The sequence below is a fragment of the Henckelia pumila genome, chromosome 2, assembly GCF_033568475.1.
Source record: "Henckelia pumila isolate YLH828 chromosome 2, ASM3356847v2, whole genome shotgun sequence".
Classification (NCBI taxonomy): Eukaryota; Viridiplantae; Streptophyta; class Magnoliopsida; order Lamiales; family Gesneriaceae; genus Henckelia; species Henckelia pumila.
In genome coordinates this window covers 73,239,341-73,261,436 of record NC_133121.1, presented here as the reverse complement: position 1 = coordinate 73,261,436, position 22,096 = coordinate 73,239,341, and the positions used below count along the sequence as shown (strand labels likewise).

The 22,096-nt window shown below is 38.7% G+C and overlaps 1 protein-coding gene across 1 annotated transcript in view; it reads left to right on the top strand.

Annotated features, from left to right (window-relative positions):
• The window catches only part of LOC140877736 (uncharacterized), a 68,326-nt gene extending 63,290 nt beyond the window's left edge, over window positions 1–5,036 (top strand). The window contains exons 2-7 of the mRNA XM_073281304.1: window positions 1,450–1,748; window positions 1,881–2,474; window positions 3,837–3,905; window positions 4,011–4,101; window positions 4,450–4,612; window positions 4,739–5,036. Coding sequence (XP_073137405.1) covers window positions 1,450–1,748; window positions 1,881–2,474; window positions 3,837–3,905; window positions 4,011–4,101; window positions 4,450–4,612; window positions 4,739–5,036 — 1,514 coding nt within the window. The remainder of the gene's footprint in view (window positions 1–1,449; window positions 1,749–1,880; window positions 2,475–3,836; window positions 3,906–4,010; window positions 4,102–4,449; window positions 4,613–4,738) is intronic.
• Window positions 5,037–22,096: the final 17,060 nt, after the last annotated feature.

Here is a 22,096-nt window from a genome sequence, read left to right as displayed (position 1 = left end):
GGATTTTGAGCTTTTCCAAGTGCTAGAATACTTCTTATAGTTGCTATGAAGTCTAGGGGTTAAGTTGTGCGACATCCACCCCGAATGGGAGTGTCTGTGGGTTGTTCGTAATGACTTGACTCCGTGATCCCAACTGACTACCGATTGATATTTCGATTATCTAACTTGATAATCCCGAGTTTTGACGTCATGCATACATCCACTCTCATTTGGATTTATTAATGATTGATATATTTCAATATGATTTGTTTAATTGATATTGTATGCCTATCTCTTTTACTTTGAAATTATATTTCTAACCGGGTTATCCGGCTGTTGTTTTTGTTTGTATGTGTACTTGAAAACAGGAGGATCAGGAGCTGGACCGAGTCGTCTGGGTTAGCATGGGGTGAGAATGATAGAAGTGAGACACCGTGTCGTAGGGTTGTGTCTTTTGAACTTGTATTATTTTTTATTAGTCGATCGAACCCTATCGTCGAACTTGATATGTTGTATTTTTGTGCAGAACCTAGAATATTGTATGTTTAAATGTTGGTTTGTATTTGTGCATGGGTTTAGATTTGATTGGAGATAGTTTTGGTTGATTTTTGGGAATCCTGCACTTTCTGTCCGAGAGGCCTGCACGCGAGCGTGCCTCATACGCGCGCGCGCAAGGAGCCTGGAGGGGCTCTGTTGTTTTGCCCACGCGCACGCGAGCACATCACCTCGCGCGAATGCGAGCCTCCTGCGAGGCATCTGGCCTCGTTGCCTGCGCGCGCGCGAGGATTTTATAAAAAAAAAATAAAAATTGGCATGCTCTTTCTTTTGCTTTGATTGTTTTAAAACCTGAGTATAGAAGATTAGAAACGGGGTCTCACAGAAATAGATTGGATAGCAACAAAATCTTCAGATTTTCGAGCAGAGTTTTTCCAGATCGATCTGCTGAACTTGAAGGATCGATCTGGGCTCAAAAACTGTAAGGCAGAATTGTTCCAGATCGATCTGCAAACTTTGACAGATCAATCTTGGCTCAAAACAGTGTAAGGCAAAATTTTTCCAAATTTTAATTTTGCTGATATTTTAAAAAAATTATTTGTATTCATGGTTTGAACTTGGATTAATTATCAATAAATTATTCAATGCCCTTTGAATCAAATTAGCGACCCGAGCCCCCACAACATGTGGTATCAGAGCGTAAGTTCTTGGACTTGAACTAGAATGAGAGGGGTAGATCGAGTCATTCTGATTGATTTATTTATTCTTAACGCATGATTATGATTTGAATTTACTTACTGCTTTAAGAATTACATATGTCCTTGAATACCTGATGTAATTGGAAGTATGTATTATTGAGAATGAATCAACATGGATTCTTGATCAGATTCGATCTCTTGAATCAGAGGAAGACTGAAACAGAACTGTGTTCTGAGATATATTGCTAAATTATTCACTAATCTGTTTAATTATCAGATATTCCTCGAAGACTAGTGACTAGACAAACAGGCGCAGTTCTAGTTCCAAAACAGGCAGTTGTAGCACCGACAGTGCCTCCGGTAACTGAAGCTCCTCGATCTAAAAAAGGTAGTACTTTCGGGGATCCAATAGATGTGACTGCCACTCCGATGGAGACACTGTTGAAAAGATTTCAATCATTTAAATCTCCTACTTTGAAGGGGACAGAGAATCCTGTTGACTGCAAAAACTGGTTGGAAGATATCGATCAGCTATTTGAATTACTAGATTACACTGATGAACATCGACTCCGAATGGTGATCCATCAACTACATGAAGTTGCCAAGAGTCGGTGGATCAGTACCAAGAAAACCATGAAGAACAAACGTACGACAATAACTTGGAATCTATTTAAAACTTCATTTTATCAACGAATTTTCCCAGTGTAGTACAAAAAGGACAAGGGAGCCGAGTTTGCCAATTTGAAGCAAGGAAACTTGAATGTGAAAGATTATGTGGCAAAGTTCTCAGCTCTATTGAAATTTGCGCCACATGTGGATGAAAATGAAGAAGCTAAGGCAGATCATTTTGTGAATGGACTGAATTCGGAAATCTTTACATTGGTGAATACCGGAAGACCTAACAACCTTGCTGATGCACTTGACAAAGCCAAGGGTGCTGAAGCTGGGTTGGTTAGACACAAGGGAATACCATTCACACCACCACCAGCTATACCTGCACTATCTTCTGATCAACCACTGGTTCCTAAACCACCACCTCGATTTGAAGCAGGAGGTAGTAGTAGCATTCGAAGGGAATTCTTCAAGACTAAGGAAAGCAGTTTAAGAAGTCGAGTAGTAGTTCCACAGGTTCTAGTGGCCAACTATGATCCAAGTGAGGATAGGGTTCTGGTTCTTCTAGTGTGTATTGCAATAAATGTGGTGGACGACATGCCAGTGACCAATGCAGAGGATTATTTTGCAGTTGTCATATATGCAATCAAACTAGACATTTTGCTCGAGTATGACCACAACGTGGTTTTGGTAGTTCATAGGGTACTGGATCATCTCGATCGATAGCTCAGCCTCAGAGGTCTGTTCACTCGTTTCAACAACAGCCACAGTCACAAAGCAGAGCAGGAGGAAGTCAGACAGTTAATCAGCCTCTTAGGAAACAGGCTAGAGTGTTTGCATTGACTGAAGAGCAAGCACACCTGATGATGTGATTGCAGGTAACTTCTTTATTTATGGTTATCCTGCTTATGTGTTAGTAGATACAGGTGCTTCACACACGTTTGTTTCTGAGCAATTTGTGTTAGCACATTTATTTCTTGTTGAATCGTTATCTACTGTTGTATCAATCTCTTCACCTCTGGGGAGCGGTATCATATCTATGAAATCAGTTAGGAATTGTATGCATCAATATGAGGGTAACGAGATTGAAATAGACTGTATAGTGCTTGGTTTGTCCGACTTTGATTGTATTATAGGTATCGATCTATTAACCAAGTACATGGCTACAGTGGATTGTTTTCAAAAGGTTGTGAGATTCAAACCAGAGATGGAAACTGAATGGAAATTTTAATGGTAAGGGTTCACGAGCCCAAATTCCTTTGATATATGTTCTTTCGATGACTAGTTTATTGCAGAAAGAAGCAGAGAGATTCCTCATTTATGCCATAGATGTGTTGAAAACTAGCCCGAAATTGGATGACTTGCCAGTGGTTAGTGAGTTTGCTGATTTCTTTCCTGACAAGATTCCAGGATTGCCTCCGACTCGAGAGGTAGACTTTAGTATTGAGTTAATGCCAGGCACTCAACCCATTTCTAAAGCTCCTTATCGTATGGCTCCTATTGAATTAAAGGAAATAAAAGAGCAGTTAGAAGATCTACTTGCCAAAGGGTACATCAGACCGAGTATTTCACCTTGGGGTGCACCAGTTTTGTTTGTACGAAAGAAAGATGGTTCAATGAAGCTTTGCATCGATTATAGGCAACTAAACAAGGAAATGGTAAAGAATCGATATCCTTTACCTCGTATAGATGATTTGTTTGATCAGTTGCAGGGTTCTTCAGTATATTAAAATAATGATCTCCGATCTGGTTATATATCAATTGAGGGTACGAGATGAAGATATCCCTAAAACTGCATTTAGAACCAGGTATGGACATTATGAGTTTATTGTCATGCCTTTTGGTTTAACCAATGCTCCAGCAGTGTTTATGGGATTGATGAACCGGTTATTTCAAATGTATCTCGATGATTTCGTGATTATATTTATTGATGTTATTTTGATATATTCCAAGATTCTGTGTGATCATGCTAAACACTTGAGGATTGTTTTGAAAACGTTGCGAGAAGAGAAATTATATGCTAAACAGTCAAAATGTGAGTTTTGGTTGCAGAAAGTTGTGTTTTTCGGACATATTATTTTAGGTGATGATATTTCAGTTGATCCGAGTAAAGTTGAGGCAGTAATCAATTGGCCGAGACCGACATCTGTACCAGAAATACGGAGTTTTATGGGCCTAGCCGGGTATTACCATTGATTTATCAGAGATTTCTCTTATATTGCGAAGCCTATTACTCAGCTTACACAGAAAAATGCACCGTATATTAGGTCTGAAGATTGTGAAGCCAGTTGTCTTGAACTGAAGAAAAGATTGACGAGTGCACCAGTCTTGACGATTCCTTCAGGTACTGGTGATTTTGTTGTTTATTGTGATGCTTCTCACAGAGGATTGGGATGTGTTCTTATGCAGCGAGGACATGTTGTTGCATATGCATCGAGACAGTTAAAGCCACATGAAATCATATATCCAATTCATGATCTTGAATTGGCAGCTATTGTCTTTGCATTAAAGATTTGGCGACATTATCTCTACGGTGAGAAGACTGAAATCTTTTCTGACCATAAAAGTCTGAAATATCTATTTACATAATCTAAATTGAACATGAGGCAACGAAGATGGCTCGATTTATTGAAAGACTTTTATTGTGAAATTAAATATTATCCAGGGAAGTCCAATGGAGCTGCTGATGCGCTTAGTCGAAAGATATGCTGTCTTTCTCTATCTACTATTGGTATTTCTCATTTAGTAGATGATTGTACTTTTGGATTAATATTTGAAATAGATGTGAAACCAATTCGAGTTTGTGCCATTCCAGCTGAACCAGACTTGTTTATTAGAATCAGAGAAACACAGAAATCAGATATGAATGTTCAAAAATCGATTGAACTGGTCAAAACATGACATCAGTCTGAATATAAGGTTAGTGTTGATGATATCTTGTATTTGAATAACAGACTTGTGGTTCCAGATGTATCTTATTTGAGACAGGATATTCTGAAAGAAGCTCACTGTAGTCGATTCAGTATACATCTTGGAGGTAGGAAAATGTACAATGACTTGAAGAAGCAGTATAGGTGGAAACAAATGAATTCTGATGTGACTGAATTTGTGTCCAAATGCTTGAATTGCCAACAAGTGAAGGTTGAGAGGAAGAAACCAGGTGGTTTACTGCATAGCTTATCAATTCCTGAATGGAAATGGGATCGCATTTTCATGGATTTTGTAACAAAGTTACCACGATCATCCCGATGATGTGATGCTATCTGGGTGATTATTTATCGATTGACAAAATCAGCGTGCTTCATTCCGTACAAAATGACGTTTAGACACAATCAAATGGCAGATTTATATGTCAAAGAAGTGGTAAGATTGCATGGAGTGCCTAAGTCTATTGTATCTGATAGAGATCCTCGATTCACATCACACTTTTGTTACAGTTTGCAACAAGCTCTAGGTACGAAGTTACATTTGAGTAATTCTTATCATCCTCAAACTGACGGACAATTTGAACGAAATATTCAAACACTTGAGGATATGCTTAGAGCTGTGGTGTTAGATTTTAACACTACTTGGCAAGAATCATTAACACTGGTGGAATTTTCATACAACAGTAGCTATCAAACAAGTATTGAAATGGCTCATTTTGAAGCATTGTATGGAAAGAAGTGTAGATCACCATTGCATTGGGATGTTGTATCTAAAATTCCTGATATTGGACCTGATATGATCAGAGAGATGACTGAGAAGGTAAAACTGATTCAAAAATGAATGAAGACGGCACAAGATCGACAAGCTAAGTATGCCAATATCAAACGAAGACCATTGTGTTTTGAATAGGGAGACATAGTATTCTTGAAGATCTCACCTTTTCGAGGTACAGTTAGATTTGGCAAGCGATGAAAATTATCTCCGAGATTTATTGGTCCGTACGAGATTCTCAAGAAGATAGACAATCTTGCTTATCGACTCGCTCTTCCTCCATCTTTGTCGGTTATTCACGATGTATTCCACATTTCTATTCTTCGAAAGTATCAGCCTGATGAATCTCATATCTTGCAACCGGATGAAGCTGAACTCGATGAAACTCTTAGCTACTTTGAACAGCCAGTTCCTATACTTGATCGTCAAGAGAAGCAACTCCGAACTAAGACCATTTCATTGGTGAAGATTCAACAGAGTCGGCATGGAGTTGAAGAAGCTACTTGGGAAGCTGAAGAGGATATGAGACAACGCTTTCCAAAACATTTCCACTGATGTGAGTCTTATTCAGTTTTGCTAATATTTCCATATCTTATGTGCATACAGATTGTTTGAGATTTCGAGGACGAAATCGTGTCTTAGATAGGGAGAATTGTAAAGCCCCAAAATTATTTAATTTTAATCCGAAAATATTAATTTGGGAATATTTAGAGTTTAGATTTAAATTCTAATATTCTTAAATTATTTAGGATTAAAATTGAATGAAAATCCTTGAAGAGGATTGAATTGCAAATTATGAAGTTTTGAGGGGCCAAATTTCAATTATGCAAATCTGAGTGGGACACTTGTTGTTTACTTGAAAACCAACGTGTATTTGATTTTTTTCATCAGATTTATCCAGCCAAAGCCGAGACCTTCATCTTCTTCTTGGAATTTGATTTTCAACCCTTTATAGTTTATGATCCGGCCATCCGATTTTTAATACAAGAGTAGCGCTGGAATCCTTGTGACGAAAGCTTTGATTTTGTGTAAGTATTAGTTTGTTTCAGCATGTTTCAAAATCATGTATTTTGGGGGAAATCATAATTGAGCATGAATATGGGTTCTTGAGATTCTATATGGTGTTATATCGAAATCAGTTCGGAGATTGGTCGCCGTTTACAAGTCTTATGATTTTGTAGCATGTATTTGACCTAGCACTTCTGATATGATGTATATATATGCTGATATGATTTGGTTGAAGTATGCTAGATTTTTATTCGAGTTTGATATTGTTTTGGTTACTGATTTTTTACCGTTATGCCGTTGATTCAAGAAATTGATAGTACATGGATTGTGATTGTTTGAGCTGAATATGAGTAAATGTGTTGCTGAGAAATTGAGATTATGATTATGTTATTTGCAGCTTTGGATAATAGTTGAACGACTTGGGAATCTAGCTTTCGATTCGTAGAAGAAGTGAGCAAGGTTGAAGTTATTTTCCTTGAATGATTCTATGAGTTTGAATAGATTTTGAAACATGTTCTTAGTGAAGATTGAATTATGATCGAATAGAATATGATATATGTTTTGATGATATGTTTTCAGATTGAAGTAATCAAGAACCAAGATCAAAGAAAGGTATAAAACGATATCTCTCAAAAAGGGAATTTTTTTACTTGGGGTTGAAGTATCTTGCGTAGTCCCAAAGAAAATCACTTACTCGTTGATTATGCTTATATTTTTTATTTAGAATTGAGTTTATGATCCATCACAGGTAGTGAATCTTTGATTATATTGATGTTAATGACGTCGTGTTGGTTACGAAGCAAAGAGAATGGATATCCATGTTAAAATCGTATACGAATCTTGACACCGGGGTTCAGATATGAATCTTGAGGCCGTGAGTGGCTTAAAACCTCAATGATAGACGTCAGTTACGAAGTTTGATTGCTTTACTTATATCTTGAGTTGATTTATGATTTCGTAAAGCATGTATAAGTCTTTTATACTGGGAATGATTTCTCAACGGAGTTTATCCGGCTATTGCTTTGTTTTGTATGTGTGCATGGCAATAGGAGGGGCAGGAGCTGGTCAGAGACGACCTTGATAGCTCAGGAGAGAGGTTTAGCACGTGAGGACTCGGTTCTAGATGTTGATATGCTGTCAAATATGTTGTGTTGATCAAGTTTAGCAGGTTTATGTTGCTAAGTAGTGTATGAACTTTATGGTTGAAAGTTGGAACTCAACTTGTGTATTTCTAGCAATCATTATAGTTGTAGTTGAATAAACATGTAAACTTTATTGTTCTAAACTTGTTCTTGCTTGTATAACTTGTTTAGAGTTGATTAATTGAGTTTGTACTTGATTGAAATAGATTGGACAACAACATAATCTACAGATGTTCGAGCAGAGTTTTTCCAGATCCATCTGCTGAACTTGATGGATCAATCTGGGCTCAAAAATTGTAAGGCAGAATTGTTCCAGATCGGTCTGCAAACTTTGACAGATCGATCTGCAAACTTTGACAGATCGATCTGAGCCTGATATTTAAAAAAAAAAATTGTATTCATGGTTTGAACTTGAATTAATTATCAATAAATTATTCAATGCCCTATGAATCGAATTAGCGACCCGAGCCCCTACATAATTGCACCTCAGTTGGATGCAAAATATGCGACTCATCCGCCACGTATTGTCTCAACAAGGATACGTGGAACACATCATGAATCCCTGAAAGATCTAGTGGCAATGTTAGATGATAAGCAACGTCCCCAACCTTCTTGAGAATCTCGAAAAGACCAATGAATCTTGATGTCAGCTTACCCTGACACAAAAGGCATCGGGATACAATGTCAGCTTACCCTTCTTGAGAATCTTGAAAAGACCAATGAATCTCGGTATCAGCTTACCCCGAAAGACCAATGTTAGACGATAAGCCACGTCTAACTCTGCCTTGACCTACTGACACTCAAGGCATCGGGATACAAACTGATAAACACTGCGCTTCATTCCTTTCCACCAAAATCAAGTGTGACGATCCTTATACATCTTCATGCTGCCTGGATGTACAGAGAATCTACTGTGGTTAGCCTACGATAAGATCTCGTTCCTCAAAGCAGAGTCATCGGATACCACTACTCGACTAGAAATCCTTGAGACAACATGTTGTTGTATCTTAATGCCTTTTCCATAACAATGAATCTTGTATGTTATATGAGTTTATATTGAGATGATTTTAAGGCCCTGTGATGATCTATTCCTATCAACTTTATCATGTTTAAGAATGCATGCTAGCTTATAGTGTGGAATAGGCTTTGTATAAGTTGATAGTAGATGAAAAAGGCATGGAAGAACACATTTTGACAGCAAAAGTTTCTGTTCCTTTTTTTGGAAATGTGCTCGCTCGATCGGTGAAATATCAAGGATCGAGCGAGGCCATCGTTGCAGGGACAGAAAGCTTGGAGATTGTGGCTTGCTCGATCGGTGAAATATTGCAGATCGAGTGAGGCCAAATATTGATTGCACCCGAGAGTTGGGCCAAGTGCTCGCTCGATCGGCAACTTTTCACCGATCGAGCGAGGTGCTCAAATTTAAAAAAAAAACAAATTTTCTTTTGTTTAGACTTTGATTCTTGTCTATTAATTATGATGATTTGATTAAATGAGAGATTATAACTCGGGTCGTCACAACAGGTGGTATCAGAGCGAGAAAATTCTGGACTAAGATAGATAGCGAGTGGGATAGATCGAGTCTTCTTCCTTGCTTACTTATTTATTATGCTATGATTTATTACATGCTTGACTTACATGTTATAAATGCTAGCATGTTTTACTTTCAAGTATTTTATTACAGGATGTTGTATTTATTTTATTTGAAAGTAGGATTTATGATGATTAAAGACGCATGCTTATTTCACTATCTGACATGATAAAAGCATGTGATCTGTTGTTTACCACATGCTACATGATTATCTGAGTTGATTGGAAGCATGTGCTATCTGAATACCTCGATTATTTATTTACCGAGTCTTGATCAGAGGTAAGATGATCAGAGGAGGACTGAAATAGATTTGATTATTCTGGTATCCTAACCCTTTTGATAATCAGATATGTCTCGACGACCAGGCCGACCTCCTCTCAGACCACAGGTTCCTACTCCTAGGCCAGAGCAGACAGTGCATCCTCTGCCTGAACAAACAGTGGTACCTCCGACAGTGCCTCAAGTTACTGCAATTTAGAGTAATGAACAGGGAAGTACCTCTCGAGATATGACGGATATGTCTGCTACACCAATGGAAACGTTGTTGAAAAGATTTCAATATTACAAGCCGCCAACCTTAAAAGGTACTGAGAATGCAGTCGAATGTGAAGGATGGCTTGATGATATGGAGATGTTGTTTGATTCACTTGACTATGGTGATGAGCGGAGAGTCAGACTGATTGGGCACCAACTGCATGAGGTTGCGAAGAGCTGGTGGTTTACGACTAAGAAGCCTCTGGAGCGTAGAGGAACAGTACTCACCTGGACAGTCTTCAAAATTGAATTCTATCAACGATTCTTTCTGGTGACTTACCGCAAAGATAAGGGTGCAGAGTTTGCTAATCTGAAGCAGGGAAATTTGAATATTGAAGACTATGTTGAAAAATTCTCTACATTGCTACGTTTTGCTCCACACGTTGCAGACAGTGATGAGGCTATGGCTGAACAGTTCATTAATGGACTGAATCCAGAGGTATTTACTTTGGTGAACACAAGGTGACCAAATACATTTGCTGATGCCTTGAACAGTGCCAAAGGAGCAGAAGCTGGTTTGATACAACAGCGAGGAGCTTTGTATTCTGTTCAACCTCCGAGACAGCCACAATCTTCAGCTCCAATTTCACAACAACCTCCTCGGTTTGAAAGCGGTGGCAGTAGCAGTGGCAAGAAGAAATTTTGGCAAGCTCGAGGAAAGCAGTTTAAGAGATCTGGGAGCAGTTCTTCGAGTTTGAGTGGGTCAAAACCGAAGTCTGGCATGGTTTGTAACAGTTGTGGTGGAATTCATCCGACTGATCAGTGCTGAGGCGTATTTGGGAGTTGCCATATATGCCATCAGCCGGGAAATTTTGCGAGAGTGTGCCCTCAAAGGGGTTCCGGACAGTCATGAGGTACAGAGTCATCACGATCAGTGGCTCAACCTGCGAGGCAAGCCTCATCTGTCCATTCCTTCCAACCACCACACCCATAGCAACAACCAAGGCCAGGAGGGAGTCAGACAGGTAGCCAGCCTTCGAGACAACAGGCTCATGTCTTTGCACTGACAGAGGAACAGGCACAGGGAGCACCGGATGATGTTATTGCAGGTAACTGTTCTCTTTATGGTTATCCTGCTTATGTATTGATAGATACAGGTGCATCCCATACATTTATCTCTGAACGGTTTGTGTCATTACATGCTTTGCCTGCTGAATCTTTACCTTTTGTTGTATCTGTCTTATATCAATTCAGACAGTTAAGAATTGTTTATTACAGTATGATGGTAGTGAAATAGAGATAGATTGTATTGTGCTTGGTTTGTCTGATTTTGAATGTATTATCGGAATTGATATGCTAACCAAGTACAGAGCTACCGTAGACTGTTTTCAGAAAGTGGTGAGGTTCTAACCTGAGATGGCTGGAGAATGGAAGTTTTATGGTATGGGTTCTCGTGCTAAGATTCCTTTGATTTTTGTATTATCTATGACCCGACTTTTGCAGAAAGGATCGGAGGGATTTATTGTTTATACAGTTGATGTTTTAAAAGCTAGCCCGAATCTGGCTGATTTGCCAGTGGTTAGTGAATTTGCGGATGTTTTCCCTGATGAGATTCCAGGACTACCTCCGTATCGTGAGATTGATTTCAACATAGAACTGATGCAAGGTATGAAAGAGTGGGTGCCCAGTGAGCCAACTTGTGGCTATGGGCTTTGATGACTCTTTGTACAAACGATCTTTTGTTTAATATAATTTACACTTTTAATAATGGCAATGACTTTATCTTTCTTCATATTGTTATATTATGATATACTATTGTTGTTTTGATAAAGACCTTGAATATACTATAGTGTATGTAAGATGTGGTAGAACATGGGGATGTCTATCATTAAATACATCTTATAGTCACTGTATATTCTAAACTGTTCCTAGTCGATTGAGCCGTCCGATAATAAGGATAAGGATCGCTCGAGTTTGAGACTAGCATTTGCGATGCGGAGTACCACGTTTCATTGGTAGGGAACATGGAGATGTTCGAAGCATGCAAATGGATATTCATAGGATGAATAATCGAACTACCCTATCCGGACTTTCCAAGTGGTTATCACTTATCGAGTGGATAAAGTCCGCGGTTTTGGTTGTACACCATTAGTCCTTACTACTTGAAACATCATGGAGACTCTATATGCTAGTACTGTGCTTTGACTCGTTTACCGACTCTATTGGGGTCATCAGGTGTCGGGATTGGGTACAGTTACAACACATATAGGAGTCGATGCATTGTAGTCAAGGATTCACCACATACTTGCGAGTGTGGATATCCTATGCGATCTGAGGAGATATTAGTGTGACGAATCTCTGGCCAGAGTACTTGATGTGATTTAAGAAATGGTTTCTTAGTAGCACATGCGATGTCACTAATTTGATCTTCAAGATGTATTGCATAGTTATCGAATCTTGAGCGACTCTCGATATACCAATGGTTGTTGATTCGATCGGGATATATGGATGAAGGGACCGTACTGTACGCTAACCAAAATCTACTGGTTCTTGTAGGCACTATCAGTGATACCTAGGGAATCATGGGGCGATGTTGCTAGGCGCTTTACCATGATTCGTTGGGCAAGTCGGAAATCGTTGTTCCGAGTCACAAGGAGTTGTGAGCCCACGGCTAGCTGTATCCCTGAACCATTGAGGGTCACACAGTGTAATGGAGTTTTAATCCCCGTTGAGATAGTTAAATTTAAAGAGTTAAATTTAATGAATAAAGAAGTTGGACTTCTTAAATAAGAGTAAGGGAGTAGGATTTCCTAAAATGACATAGGGATGTACATTTTTGGAAACCACTGAATTCGGATTCAGGAAAATTTATCTTGACTTTAAAATGTGCAGAAATGGTTTCTGTGCATATTGGTAAAATCGGTTTTTCAATCGGAGTCACGATGAATTTTATATTAATTTCTGAACATGCGGGCTTTGCTTGTCGGGCCTCAACTTATGACTAATGGGCCCTAAGGTGTTAGTGGCCTGCATTATAAATAAGTTATTGCAGTATAGAAATTACACACAGTTGGTCATAATTTTGAGAGACAGTTTTCGAAAAAAAACCCTAGCTCTCTCTAGAAATTCGGCCGCCCCTCCCTCTCTCTGTCAGAGATTTTCCGGTCTGTGATTTTGAATTGCAGACAGGATTAGCGAATCAAATTCGTTATTCTCTTCGCAGAAAACTTCTGATAGATTTTCTAGTGCAATCTATCAGAGGGATTAAACCTCCATTCGTGGACCTGATTGAAGGAAAGCTTGTTCATCAGTTCCAGGGAGATACAAGAAGCGCAGAGAAATCTGTGTGGTGTCCAATAATCTCGCTTCGAGATTGAAGGTAAAATTTAATAATAGTTATTTAATTTTACACACACAAATAATTTAATCGTATGGTTGATACCCACACTATGGAATTGTTCCATACTAAAAATTTTAAACTTCCGCTGCACCGGGTATCAATCGTGATTGATCTGAACGCCAGTTTTCCAACAAGGTACTGCACCGATTTTGAAAGAACCTTATCGAATGGCACCAGTTGAACTGAAAGAGTTGAAGGATCAGTTGGAAGATTTACTGGCCAAGGGATACATTCGACCCAGTGTTTCTCCTTGGGGAGCTCCAGTACTGTTTGTCAAGAAGAAAGACGGTTCAATGAGATTGTGTATCGATTACCGGCAACTGAATAAGGCAACGGTAAAGAAAAAATACCCTTTGCCTCATATTGATGATTTATTTGATCAGTTGCAGGGTTCTTCTATGTATTCCATGATCGATCTGAGATCTAGATACCATCAGCTGAGAGTTAGAGATTTTATATTCCGAAAACTGCTTTCAGAACTAGGTATGGACACTATGAGTTTATAGTTATGCCGTTTGGTTTGACAAATGCTCCAGCTGTGTTTATGGCTTTGATGAACAGTGTGTTTCAGAAATATCTGGATGACTTTGTTATCATTTTTATTGATGATATTCTGATATATTCGAAGAATTTGATTGATCATTCTGAGAATTTGAGAACCGTGTTGAAGACTTTAAGAGCTGAGAAACTGTATGCTAAACTGTCGAAATGTGAGTTTTGGCTGAAACAGGTTGTTTTTCTTGGACATATCATATCCGGAAATGGTATAGCTGTTGATCCAAGTAAAGTCGAGGCAGTGATCAATTGGTCGAGACCAACATCTGTTCCTGAGATACGTAGTTTCATGGGTTTGGCTGGGTATTATCGTCCGTTCATTAAAGATTTTTCCAGTATTGCGAAGCCGATTACTCAGTTGACTCATAAAAATTCTCCATTTATCTGGTCTGAAGCTTGTGAATCCAGTTTTCCTGAGTTGAAGAAACGACTGACCAGTGCACCAGTCTTGACGATTCCTTCAGGTACTGGTGGTTTCACTGTTTATTGTGATGCATATCATCGAGGATTGGGATGTGTTTTGATGCAGTGAGGGCATGTGATTGCTTATGCCTCGAGACAGTTAAAGTCTCACGAGACCAGATATCCGATTCATGATCTTGAATTAGCCGCCATCGTATTTGCTTTGAAGATTTGGCGACATTATCTGTATGGGGAACAGTTTGAAATCTATTCTGATCACTAGAGTCTGAAATATTTGTTTTCACAGTCAGAATTGAATATGAGACAGCGGAGGTGGCTTGATTTGCTCAAAGACTTTGATTGTGAGATTAAGTACTATCCGGGGAAATCGATTGCAGCAGCTGATGCATTGAGTCGAAAGGTATGTTCTTTGTCCTTATCGACGATTGGTGTATCAAATTTGATTGAAAACTGTTGTCTATCTGGATTAGTATTTGATACGAATTATCAGCCTCTGCGACTTTATAAAATTCAAGTTGAACCAGCATTATTGTTGCGAATTAGAGATGCTCAGAAACTTGATCAGAATGTGCAGAATTCGATTGAGAAAGTCCGATCAGGGCATGTATCTGAAAATCAAGTTCGAGATGATCTTCTTTATGTTCACAATCGCCTTGTAGTGCCTTATATTTTTGATGTGCGTCAACAACTACTGAAAGAGGCGCATTGTAGCCGTTATAGCATTCATCCTAGTGGTAGAAAGATGTACAATGATCTGAAAGCTCATTATTGGTGAAAACAAATGAAGACAGATATCACTGATTTTGTAGCTCGATGTCTTAATTTCCAGCAGGTGAAAGCTGAAAGAAAGAAACCGCCTGGTTTGTTACAGAGTTTGTCCGTGCCTGAATGGAAATGGGATCATATCTCCATGGACTTCGTGATGAGATTACCTCAATCTTCCAGAGGTTGTGATGCTATCTGGGTGATTATCGATAGATTGACGAAATCAGCGTGTTTTATACCTTATCGTATGACATATAGACACGATCAGATGGCAAAGCTTTATGTCCGAGAAGTTGTCAGATTGCATGGAGTGCCGAAGTCTATTGTATCAGATCGTGATCCTCGATTTACATCATATTTCTGGCACAGCTTACAGAATGCTTTGGGTACTCAACTACACTTGAGCACAGCCTATCATCCACAGACCGACGGACAGTCTGAGCATACCATTGAGACATTGGAGGACATGTTGAGAGCTATAGTGCTTGATTTTGGCATCAGTTGGCAAGAATCACTACCACTTTGTGAATTCTCGTACAACAACAGCTATCAATCGAGTATTGAGATGGCTCCATTTGAAGATCTGTATGGAAAAAAGTGTCGATCTCCTCTGTACTAGGATGATATTTCTGATGTACCTAACACTGGACCTGATATGATTCGAGATATGACTGAACAAGTAAAGCTTATTCAGAAAAGAATGAAGACATCTCAAGACAGACAAGCGAAGTATGCCAATGTTCGACGTCGACCTTTGTCTTTTGAACAGGGAGATCGTGTATTTCTGAAGATTTCTCCGTTCAGAGGCACCGTACGATTTGGCAAGCGAGGGAAGTTGTCTCCACGCTACATTGGTCCGTATGAAATTCTGTAGAAGATAGGCAATCTTGCCTATCTATTAGCTCTTCCTTAGGCTTTATCTGGAATACATGATTTCTTTCATGTATCGATGCTTCGAAAATATCTTGCTGATGAATCTCATGTGCTTCAATCTGATGAGGCTGAACTCGACGAGACTTTGAGTTATTTCGAAAAGCCAATTCAGATTCTTGATCGTAAAAAGAAGCAACTTCGAACGAAGACTATTCCACTTGTGAAAGTCCAGTGGAGTCGTCATGGTATTGAAGAAGCAACTTGGGAGACGGAATCAGATATGAGGCAACGATTTCCAGAGATGTTTCAATGATGTGAGTCTCCTTTAGTTTTCTGTTATCTGATGTACATTATGTGTTGTTCATACTTGAGATTTCGAGGACGAAATCGTGTCTTAGTGGGGGAGAATTGTAACGCCCAGAATTATTTAATTTTGATCCGAGAATATTTAATTTGGGAATATTTGGAGTTTTGATTTAAATTCTAATATTCTTAAATTATTTAGGATTGAAATTGAATGAAAAGAGAAATTGAGGACTGAATTGCAATTATTGAAGTCTTGAGGGGCTAAATTGAAAATATAAATGAATTTATCAGAATTGTAAAGGAATTGTCAGCATGTATACGTGTATGTGTGAGAATCAATTCAGAATTTGGAGAGAAAGTTGAATAGGGACCCGAACTCTTCTCTTTTCTTTGCCTTTGGACTTTTCAAATCGCCGTATCTTTTGATCCGGTTATCCGATTTTGATTCCGAAAGATGTTCTGGAATCCTTGCAAGAAGACCTTCGATTTGATGTAAGTTTTCTGTTAGTTCATTATGGTTTAAGAATTTGAAATTGACAGAGATCGGAACTTTGTATGGAATTGTTGTTGATGAGCTTCTATACTTTGTTACGTTGAAGTTGGGTTGAAGAATGGATTGTTGGATTAGTTCTTATGATTTCGCAGCTATGATTCGACTTATATGTTTGCTGATATGTTGAGTTTGGATTGATATACAGCTGATATGATTATAGAATTGTTATAGTTGCGTTCGGGATTGCCGAGTTTATACCGATATGCCGTCGAACTTTTGATTTGAGGTGTTTTACTATTTTATGCTTGAGCTGCTATTGAGATGAGCTTAAGCTGATGTTCTTTGGCAATGATGTTGTGGTTTCAGCTTATAAACAAGAGCCATCGAGCTTGAGAACATCGACTTCGAACCGGTAGAGAATTGAAGCAAGGTTTGAAGCTATTCTACAATAGAGTTGTATGGTTTTGAGCGGATTTTGAGTCAAGGATTATATTGGTTTATTGTATAGCTTTGGACAGTTAGAAGACACCATAAACATCACATTTTAAAGGTAAAAGTGGACTACTACTTGAATGGGATTATAACTCAAGATGGTTTGTATCGAGTTCCCTAAATCATATACTTATTTGCTTATTTGCTTTTATTTGTTTCCTATGAATGTTTGAATAAGTCTTGATGTTAATGAATGTGGTTTGATTGATATATATTGCATTCATCTTGAAAGACTTGTGAAAGAGTAGGTGCCCGGTGAGCCAACTTGTGGCTAAGGGCTTTGATGACTCTTTGTATAAACAATCTTTTGTATAATATAATTTACACTTTTATTAATGGCAATGACTTGATCTTTCTTCATATTGTTATATTGTGATATACTATTGTTGTTTGATAAAGACCTTGAATATACTATAGTGTATGTAAGATGTGGTAGAACATGGGGATGTCTATCATGAAACACATCTTATAGTCACTGTATATTCTAAACTGTTCCTAGTCGGTTGAGCTGTCCGTTAATAAGGATAAGGATTGCTCGAGTTTGAGACTAGCATTTGAGATGCAGAGTACCACGTTTCATTGGTAGGGAACATAGAGATGTTCGAAGCATGCAAATGGATATTCATATGATGAATGATCGAACTACCCTATCCGGACTTTCCAAGTAGTTATCACTTATCAAGTGGATAAAGTCCGCGGTTTTGGTTGTACACCATTAGTCCTTACTACTTGAAACATCATTGAGACTCTATATGCTAGTACTGTGCTTTGACTCGTTTACCGACTCTATTGGGGTCATCAGGTGTCGGGATTGGGTACAGTTACAACACATATAGGAGTCGATGCTTTGTTGTCAAGGATTCACCACATACTTGCGAGTGTGGATATCCTATGCGATCTGAGGAGATATTAGTGTGACGAATCTCTGGCCAGAGTACATGATGTGTTTTAAGAAATGGTTTCTTAGTAGCACATGCGATGTCACTATTTGATCTTCAAGATGTATTGCATAGTTATCGAATCTCGAACGACTCTCGATTTACCAATGGTTGTTGATTCGATCGGGATATATGGATGAAGGAACTGTACTGTACGCTAACCAAAATCTATTGGTTCTTGCAGGCACTATCAGTGATACCTAGGGAATCATGGGGCGATGTTGCTAGGCGCTTTTACCATGATTCGATGGGCAAGTCGGAAATTGTTGTTCCGAGTCACAAGGAGTTGTGAGCCCACGGCTAGCTGTATCCCTGAACCATTGAGGGTCACACAGAGTAATGGATTTTTAATCCCCGTTGAGATAGTTAAATTTAAAGAGTTAAATTTAATGAACAAAGAAGTTGGACTTCTTATTTAAGAGTGGAGGAGTAAGATTTCCTAAAATGACATAGGGATGGGCATTTTTGGAAACCACTGAATTCGGATTCAAAAAAATTTATATTGACTTTAAAAGGTGCAGAAATGGTTTCTGTGCACATTGGTGAAATCGGTTTATCAATCGGAGTCATGATGAATTTTATATTAATTTTTGAACATGCGGGCTTTGCTTGTCGGGCTTGAACTTATGACTAACGGGCCCTAAGCTGTTAGCGGCCTACATTATAAATAAGTTATTGCAGTACAGAAATTACACACAACAGGTCACAATTTTCGAAAAAAACCCTAGTTTTCTCTCTAACAGTGGCTGCCCCCCTCCCCTCTGCTCAGGAAAAATCCAGCCTGTGAATTTTGAATTACAGTCTGGTTTAACGAATCAAATTCGTTAATTCTCTTCGTAGAAACTTCTGATAGATTTTATAGTGCAATCTATCAGAGGGATTAAATCTCTGTTCGTGGACCTGATTGAAGAACAGTTCGTCCATCAGTTCCTGGGAGATACAACAAGAGCAGAGCAATCTGTTGGTGTCCATAATCTCGATTCGAGATTGGAGGTAAAAATTTATAATTGTTATTTAATTTTTACACACACAATTTAATCGTAAAGTTTTGATACCCATTATGGAATCGTTCCATATAAAATTTTTAAACTTCCGCTGCACCGGGTATCAATTCTGATTGATCTGATCGCCATTCTCAAACAACTTGTTCTTTGATTTCGAAATGAACGAAAATGTTCGATTAGACGATTTGAGGGATTGTATATGTATGGCCTAGGTGGTTGTTTTAGCCTAGCGTCTGATTTACATATATAATGGCTTCAAAGTCTAAAGAAGTAAGATAAGTAGCCCCACCTCGATTGGGAGAGTCGGTGGTTAGTTATGATATCTTTTTCTCGGGATCCCAACCAACGAGATAAGAGATGAACCTGGTTTTAAAACATGCATGGAAGTTATGATCTTTTATATCATGAGTTTGATATATGTTTTATATGCATGTTTAGTTGCTTTTACTGGGAAATATATTTCTCACCGGAGTTATCCGGCTATTTGTTGTGTTGTATGTGTCATGGCAATAGACGGGAGTGGAACCGGGCAAAAGCGAACTTGAAGAACAAGGGATGGAAAGAATAGCATGATGATCCGAGTTTAGATGGTTTGTGTGAGCTGTCAATGATAGTGTTGAGTTTCATAAACATGAACATGTTAGAGCTATTTGTACCAAGACTTGTTGGTGATTAAGTTGGTGTCTTGTTGATGTATATAGGATTTGAGATGATGTGTAAATCCTTGAGACAACATGTTGTTGTAGCTTAATGCCTTTTCTATAACAATGAATCTTGTATGTTATATGAGTTTATATTGAGATGATTTTAAGGCCCTGTGATGATCTATTCCTATCAACTTTATCATATTTAAGAATGCATGCTAGCTTATAGTGTGGAATATGCTTTGTATAAGTTGATAGTAGATGAAAAAGGCATGGAAGAACACATTTTGACAGAAAAAGTTTCTGTTCCTTTTTCTGGAAATGTGCTCGCTCGATCGGTGAAATATCACGGATCGAGCGAGGCCATCGTTGCAGGGACAGAAAGCTTAGAGATTGTGGCTCGCTCGATCGGTGAAATATTGCAGATCGAGCAAGGCCACATATTGATTGCACCCGAGAGTTGGGCCAAGGTGCTCGCTCGATCGGCAGCTTTTCACCGATCGAGCGAGGTGCTCAAATTTTAAAAAAAAATTATTTTTTTTATTTTGTTTAGACTTTGATTCTTGTCTATTAATTATGATGATTTGATTAAACGAGATATTAGAACTTGGGTCGTCACAATGGGATTCTCTCTCAGTAGACTCCTCCTATGACACCTCAACTGAATGGTGTCTCGGAGCGTCGCAATCGAACTTTGTTGGACATGGTTCGATCTATGATGAGCTTCACTGCGCTCCCACCTTTTTTTTGGGGCTATGCGTTTGAAACGGCAGTATTGTTGTTGAACAATGTCCACACTAAAGCAGTGAATAAAACTCCATACGAGTTATGGAATGGCAAAGCTCCCAAGTATTCGTACTTGAGGATTTGGGGATGTCCTGCTTACGTGAAGCAGACAGTGGGAGATAAGTTGGATAGTTGATCCACCTTATGTTATTTTGTCGGATATCCGAAGAATTCAATCGGATTTCTATCATCCTACTGAAACAAAAGTGTTTGTTTCGAGGAATGCCACCTTCATGCAGAAGGAGTTTTTATTAGATAAGAAAGGCAAGATGATGGAACTCGAAGAAATTCGAGAAGAACCTGAGATACAAAATAACGATCCCAAACCTCAAGAACCTTCAGTGGACATGCCTGCATCTAGGAGATCCGAGAGGACTTCTAGACCTCCTATTCGATATGGTCTTCTTCTTGAAGGGGATCAAAGTGAACGCGACATTGGATGTGATCCAAGAAACTTCAAGGAAGAAATTTCTGATGCGGATTCTAATTTATGGCTTGAAGCTATGCAGTCGGAAATAGACTCGATGCATACAAACCAAGTTTGGTCTTTAGTAGATCCTCCCGATGGAATTGTTTCAATAGGGTGTAAATGGATCTACAAGAGAAAACTTGGGTCTGATGGTAAGGTACTTACCTACAAGGCACGATTGGTAGCAAAAGGTTATACTTAAAGACAAGGAGTTGACTATGATGAAACCTTTTCACCAGTCGCAATGTTTAAGTCCATAAGAATCCTTATTTCCATAGCAGCATGGTATGACTATGAGATATGGCAATTGGATGTGAATACTGCATTTCTTAATGGAAACATTAAGGAAGAAATCTATATGATGCAGCCCGAGGGATTCACATCCATGGGAAGCGAGCATAAGGTATGCAAGCTTCAGAGATCAATTTATGATCTCAAACAAGCATCAAGAAGTTGGAACCAGAAATTTGATGAAACAATAAAGGACTTTGGTTTCATCAAAAACCCGGAGGAACCGTGCGTGTACAAGAAAGTAGTTAAGGATGCGGTGACATTCTTAGTGCTTTATGTTGATGACATCCTACTCATTGGGAATGACGTAGGGATGTTGCAGTCAACAAAGATATGGTTATCAGGTAGATTCTCAATGAAGGATTTGGGTGAGGCATCCTATATTCTAGGGATACAGATCTATAGAGATAGATCTAAGAGAATGATAGGACTCACTCAAGCAACCTACATCGACACCATATTGAAAAAGTTTTCTATGGATGAGTCCAAGAGAGGACATCTAACTATGTGTCATGGAGTTTCTCTATCCAAGTCTATGTGTCCCAATACTGACGAAGAGAGAGTTGTGTGAGTCCCTAGAATATAACATCGCATCCTTCGATGTTATCACAAAGCGTTAAACAATCGATCTAGATTCAACTCTCGGTCAAATCCTAGATATCCCTTTCCAAAAACTCGTGTGAGTTACTCCTTATCACTATGGATAAAATATTTATTCCCAAAATAGTACCTTATGCGAAGAGAAATGGCAACTACCAGGCCACCAGCTCGCAAAGCAATCGCATCACTACACACCACTCTAAACATCTGAAATCCTCAAATTGATTGTCATCAACCTTGATCCGAATCTCGCTATCGTAGATAGCATCTACTCAATCACACTAGTCATCCTGCCATGGATAACAACCAAATCCTGACAATTCCTGGCATCATAGTACGTACCTTCAGTCCCTACCCTG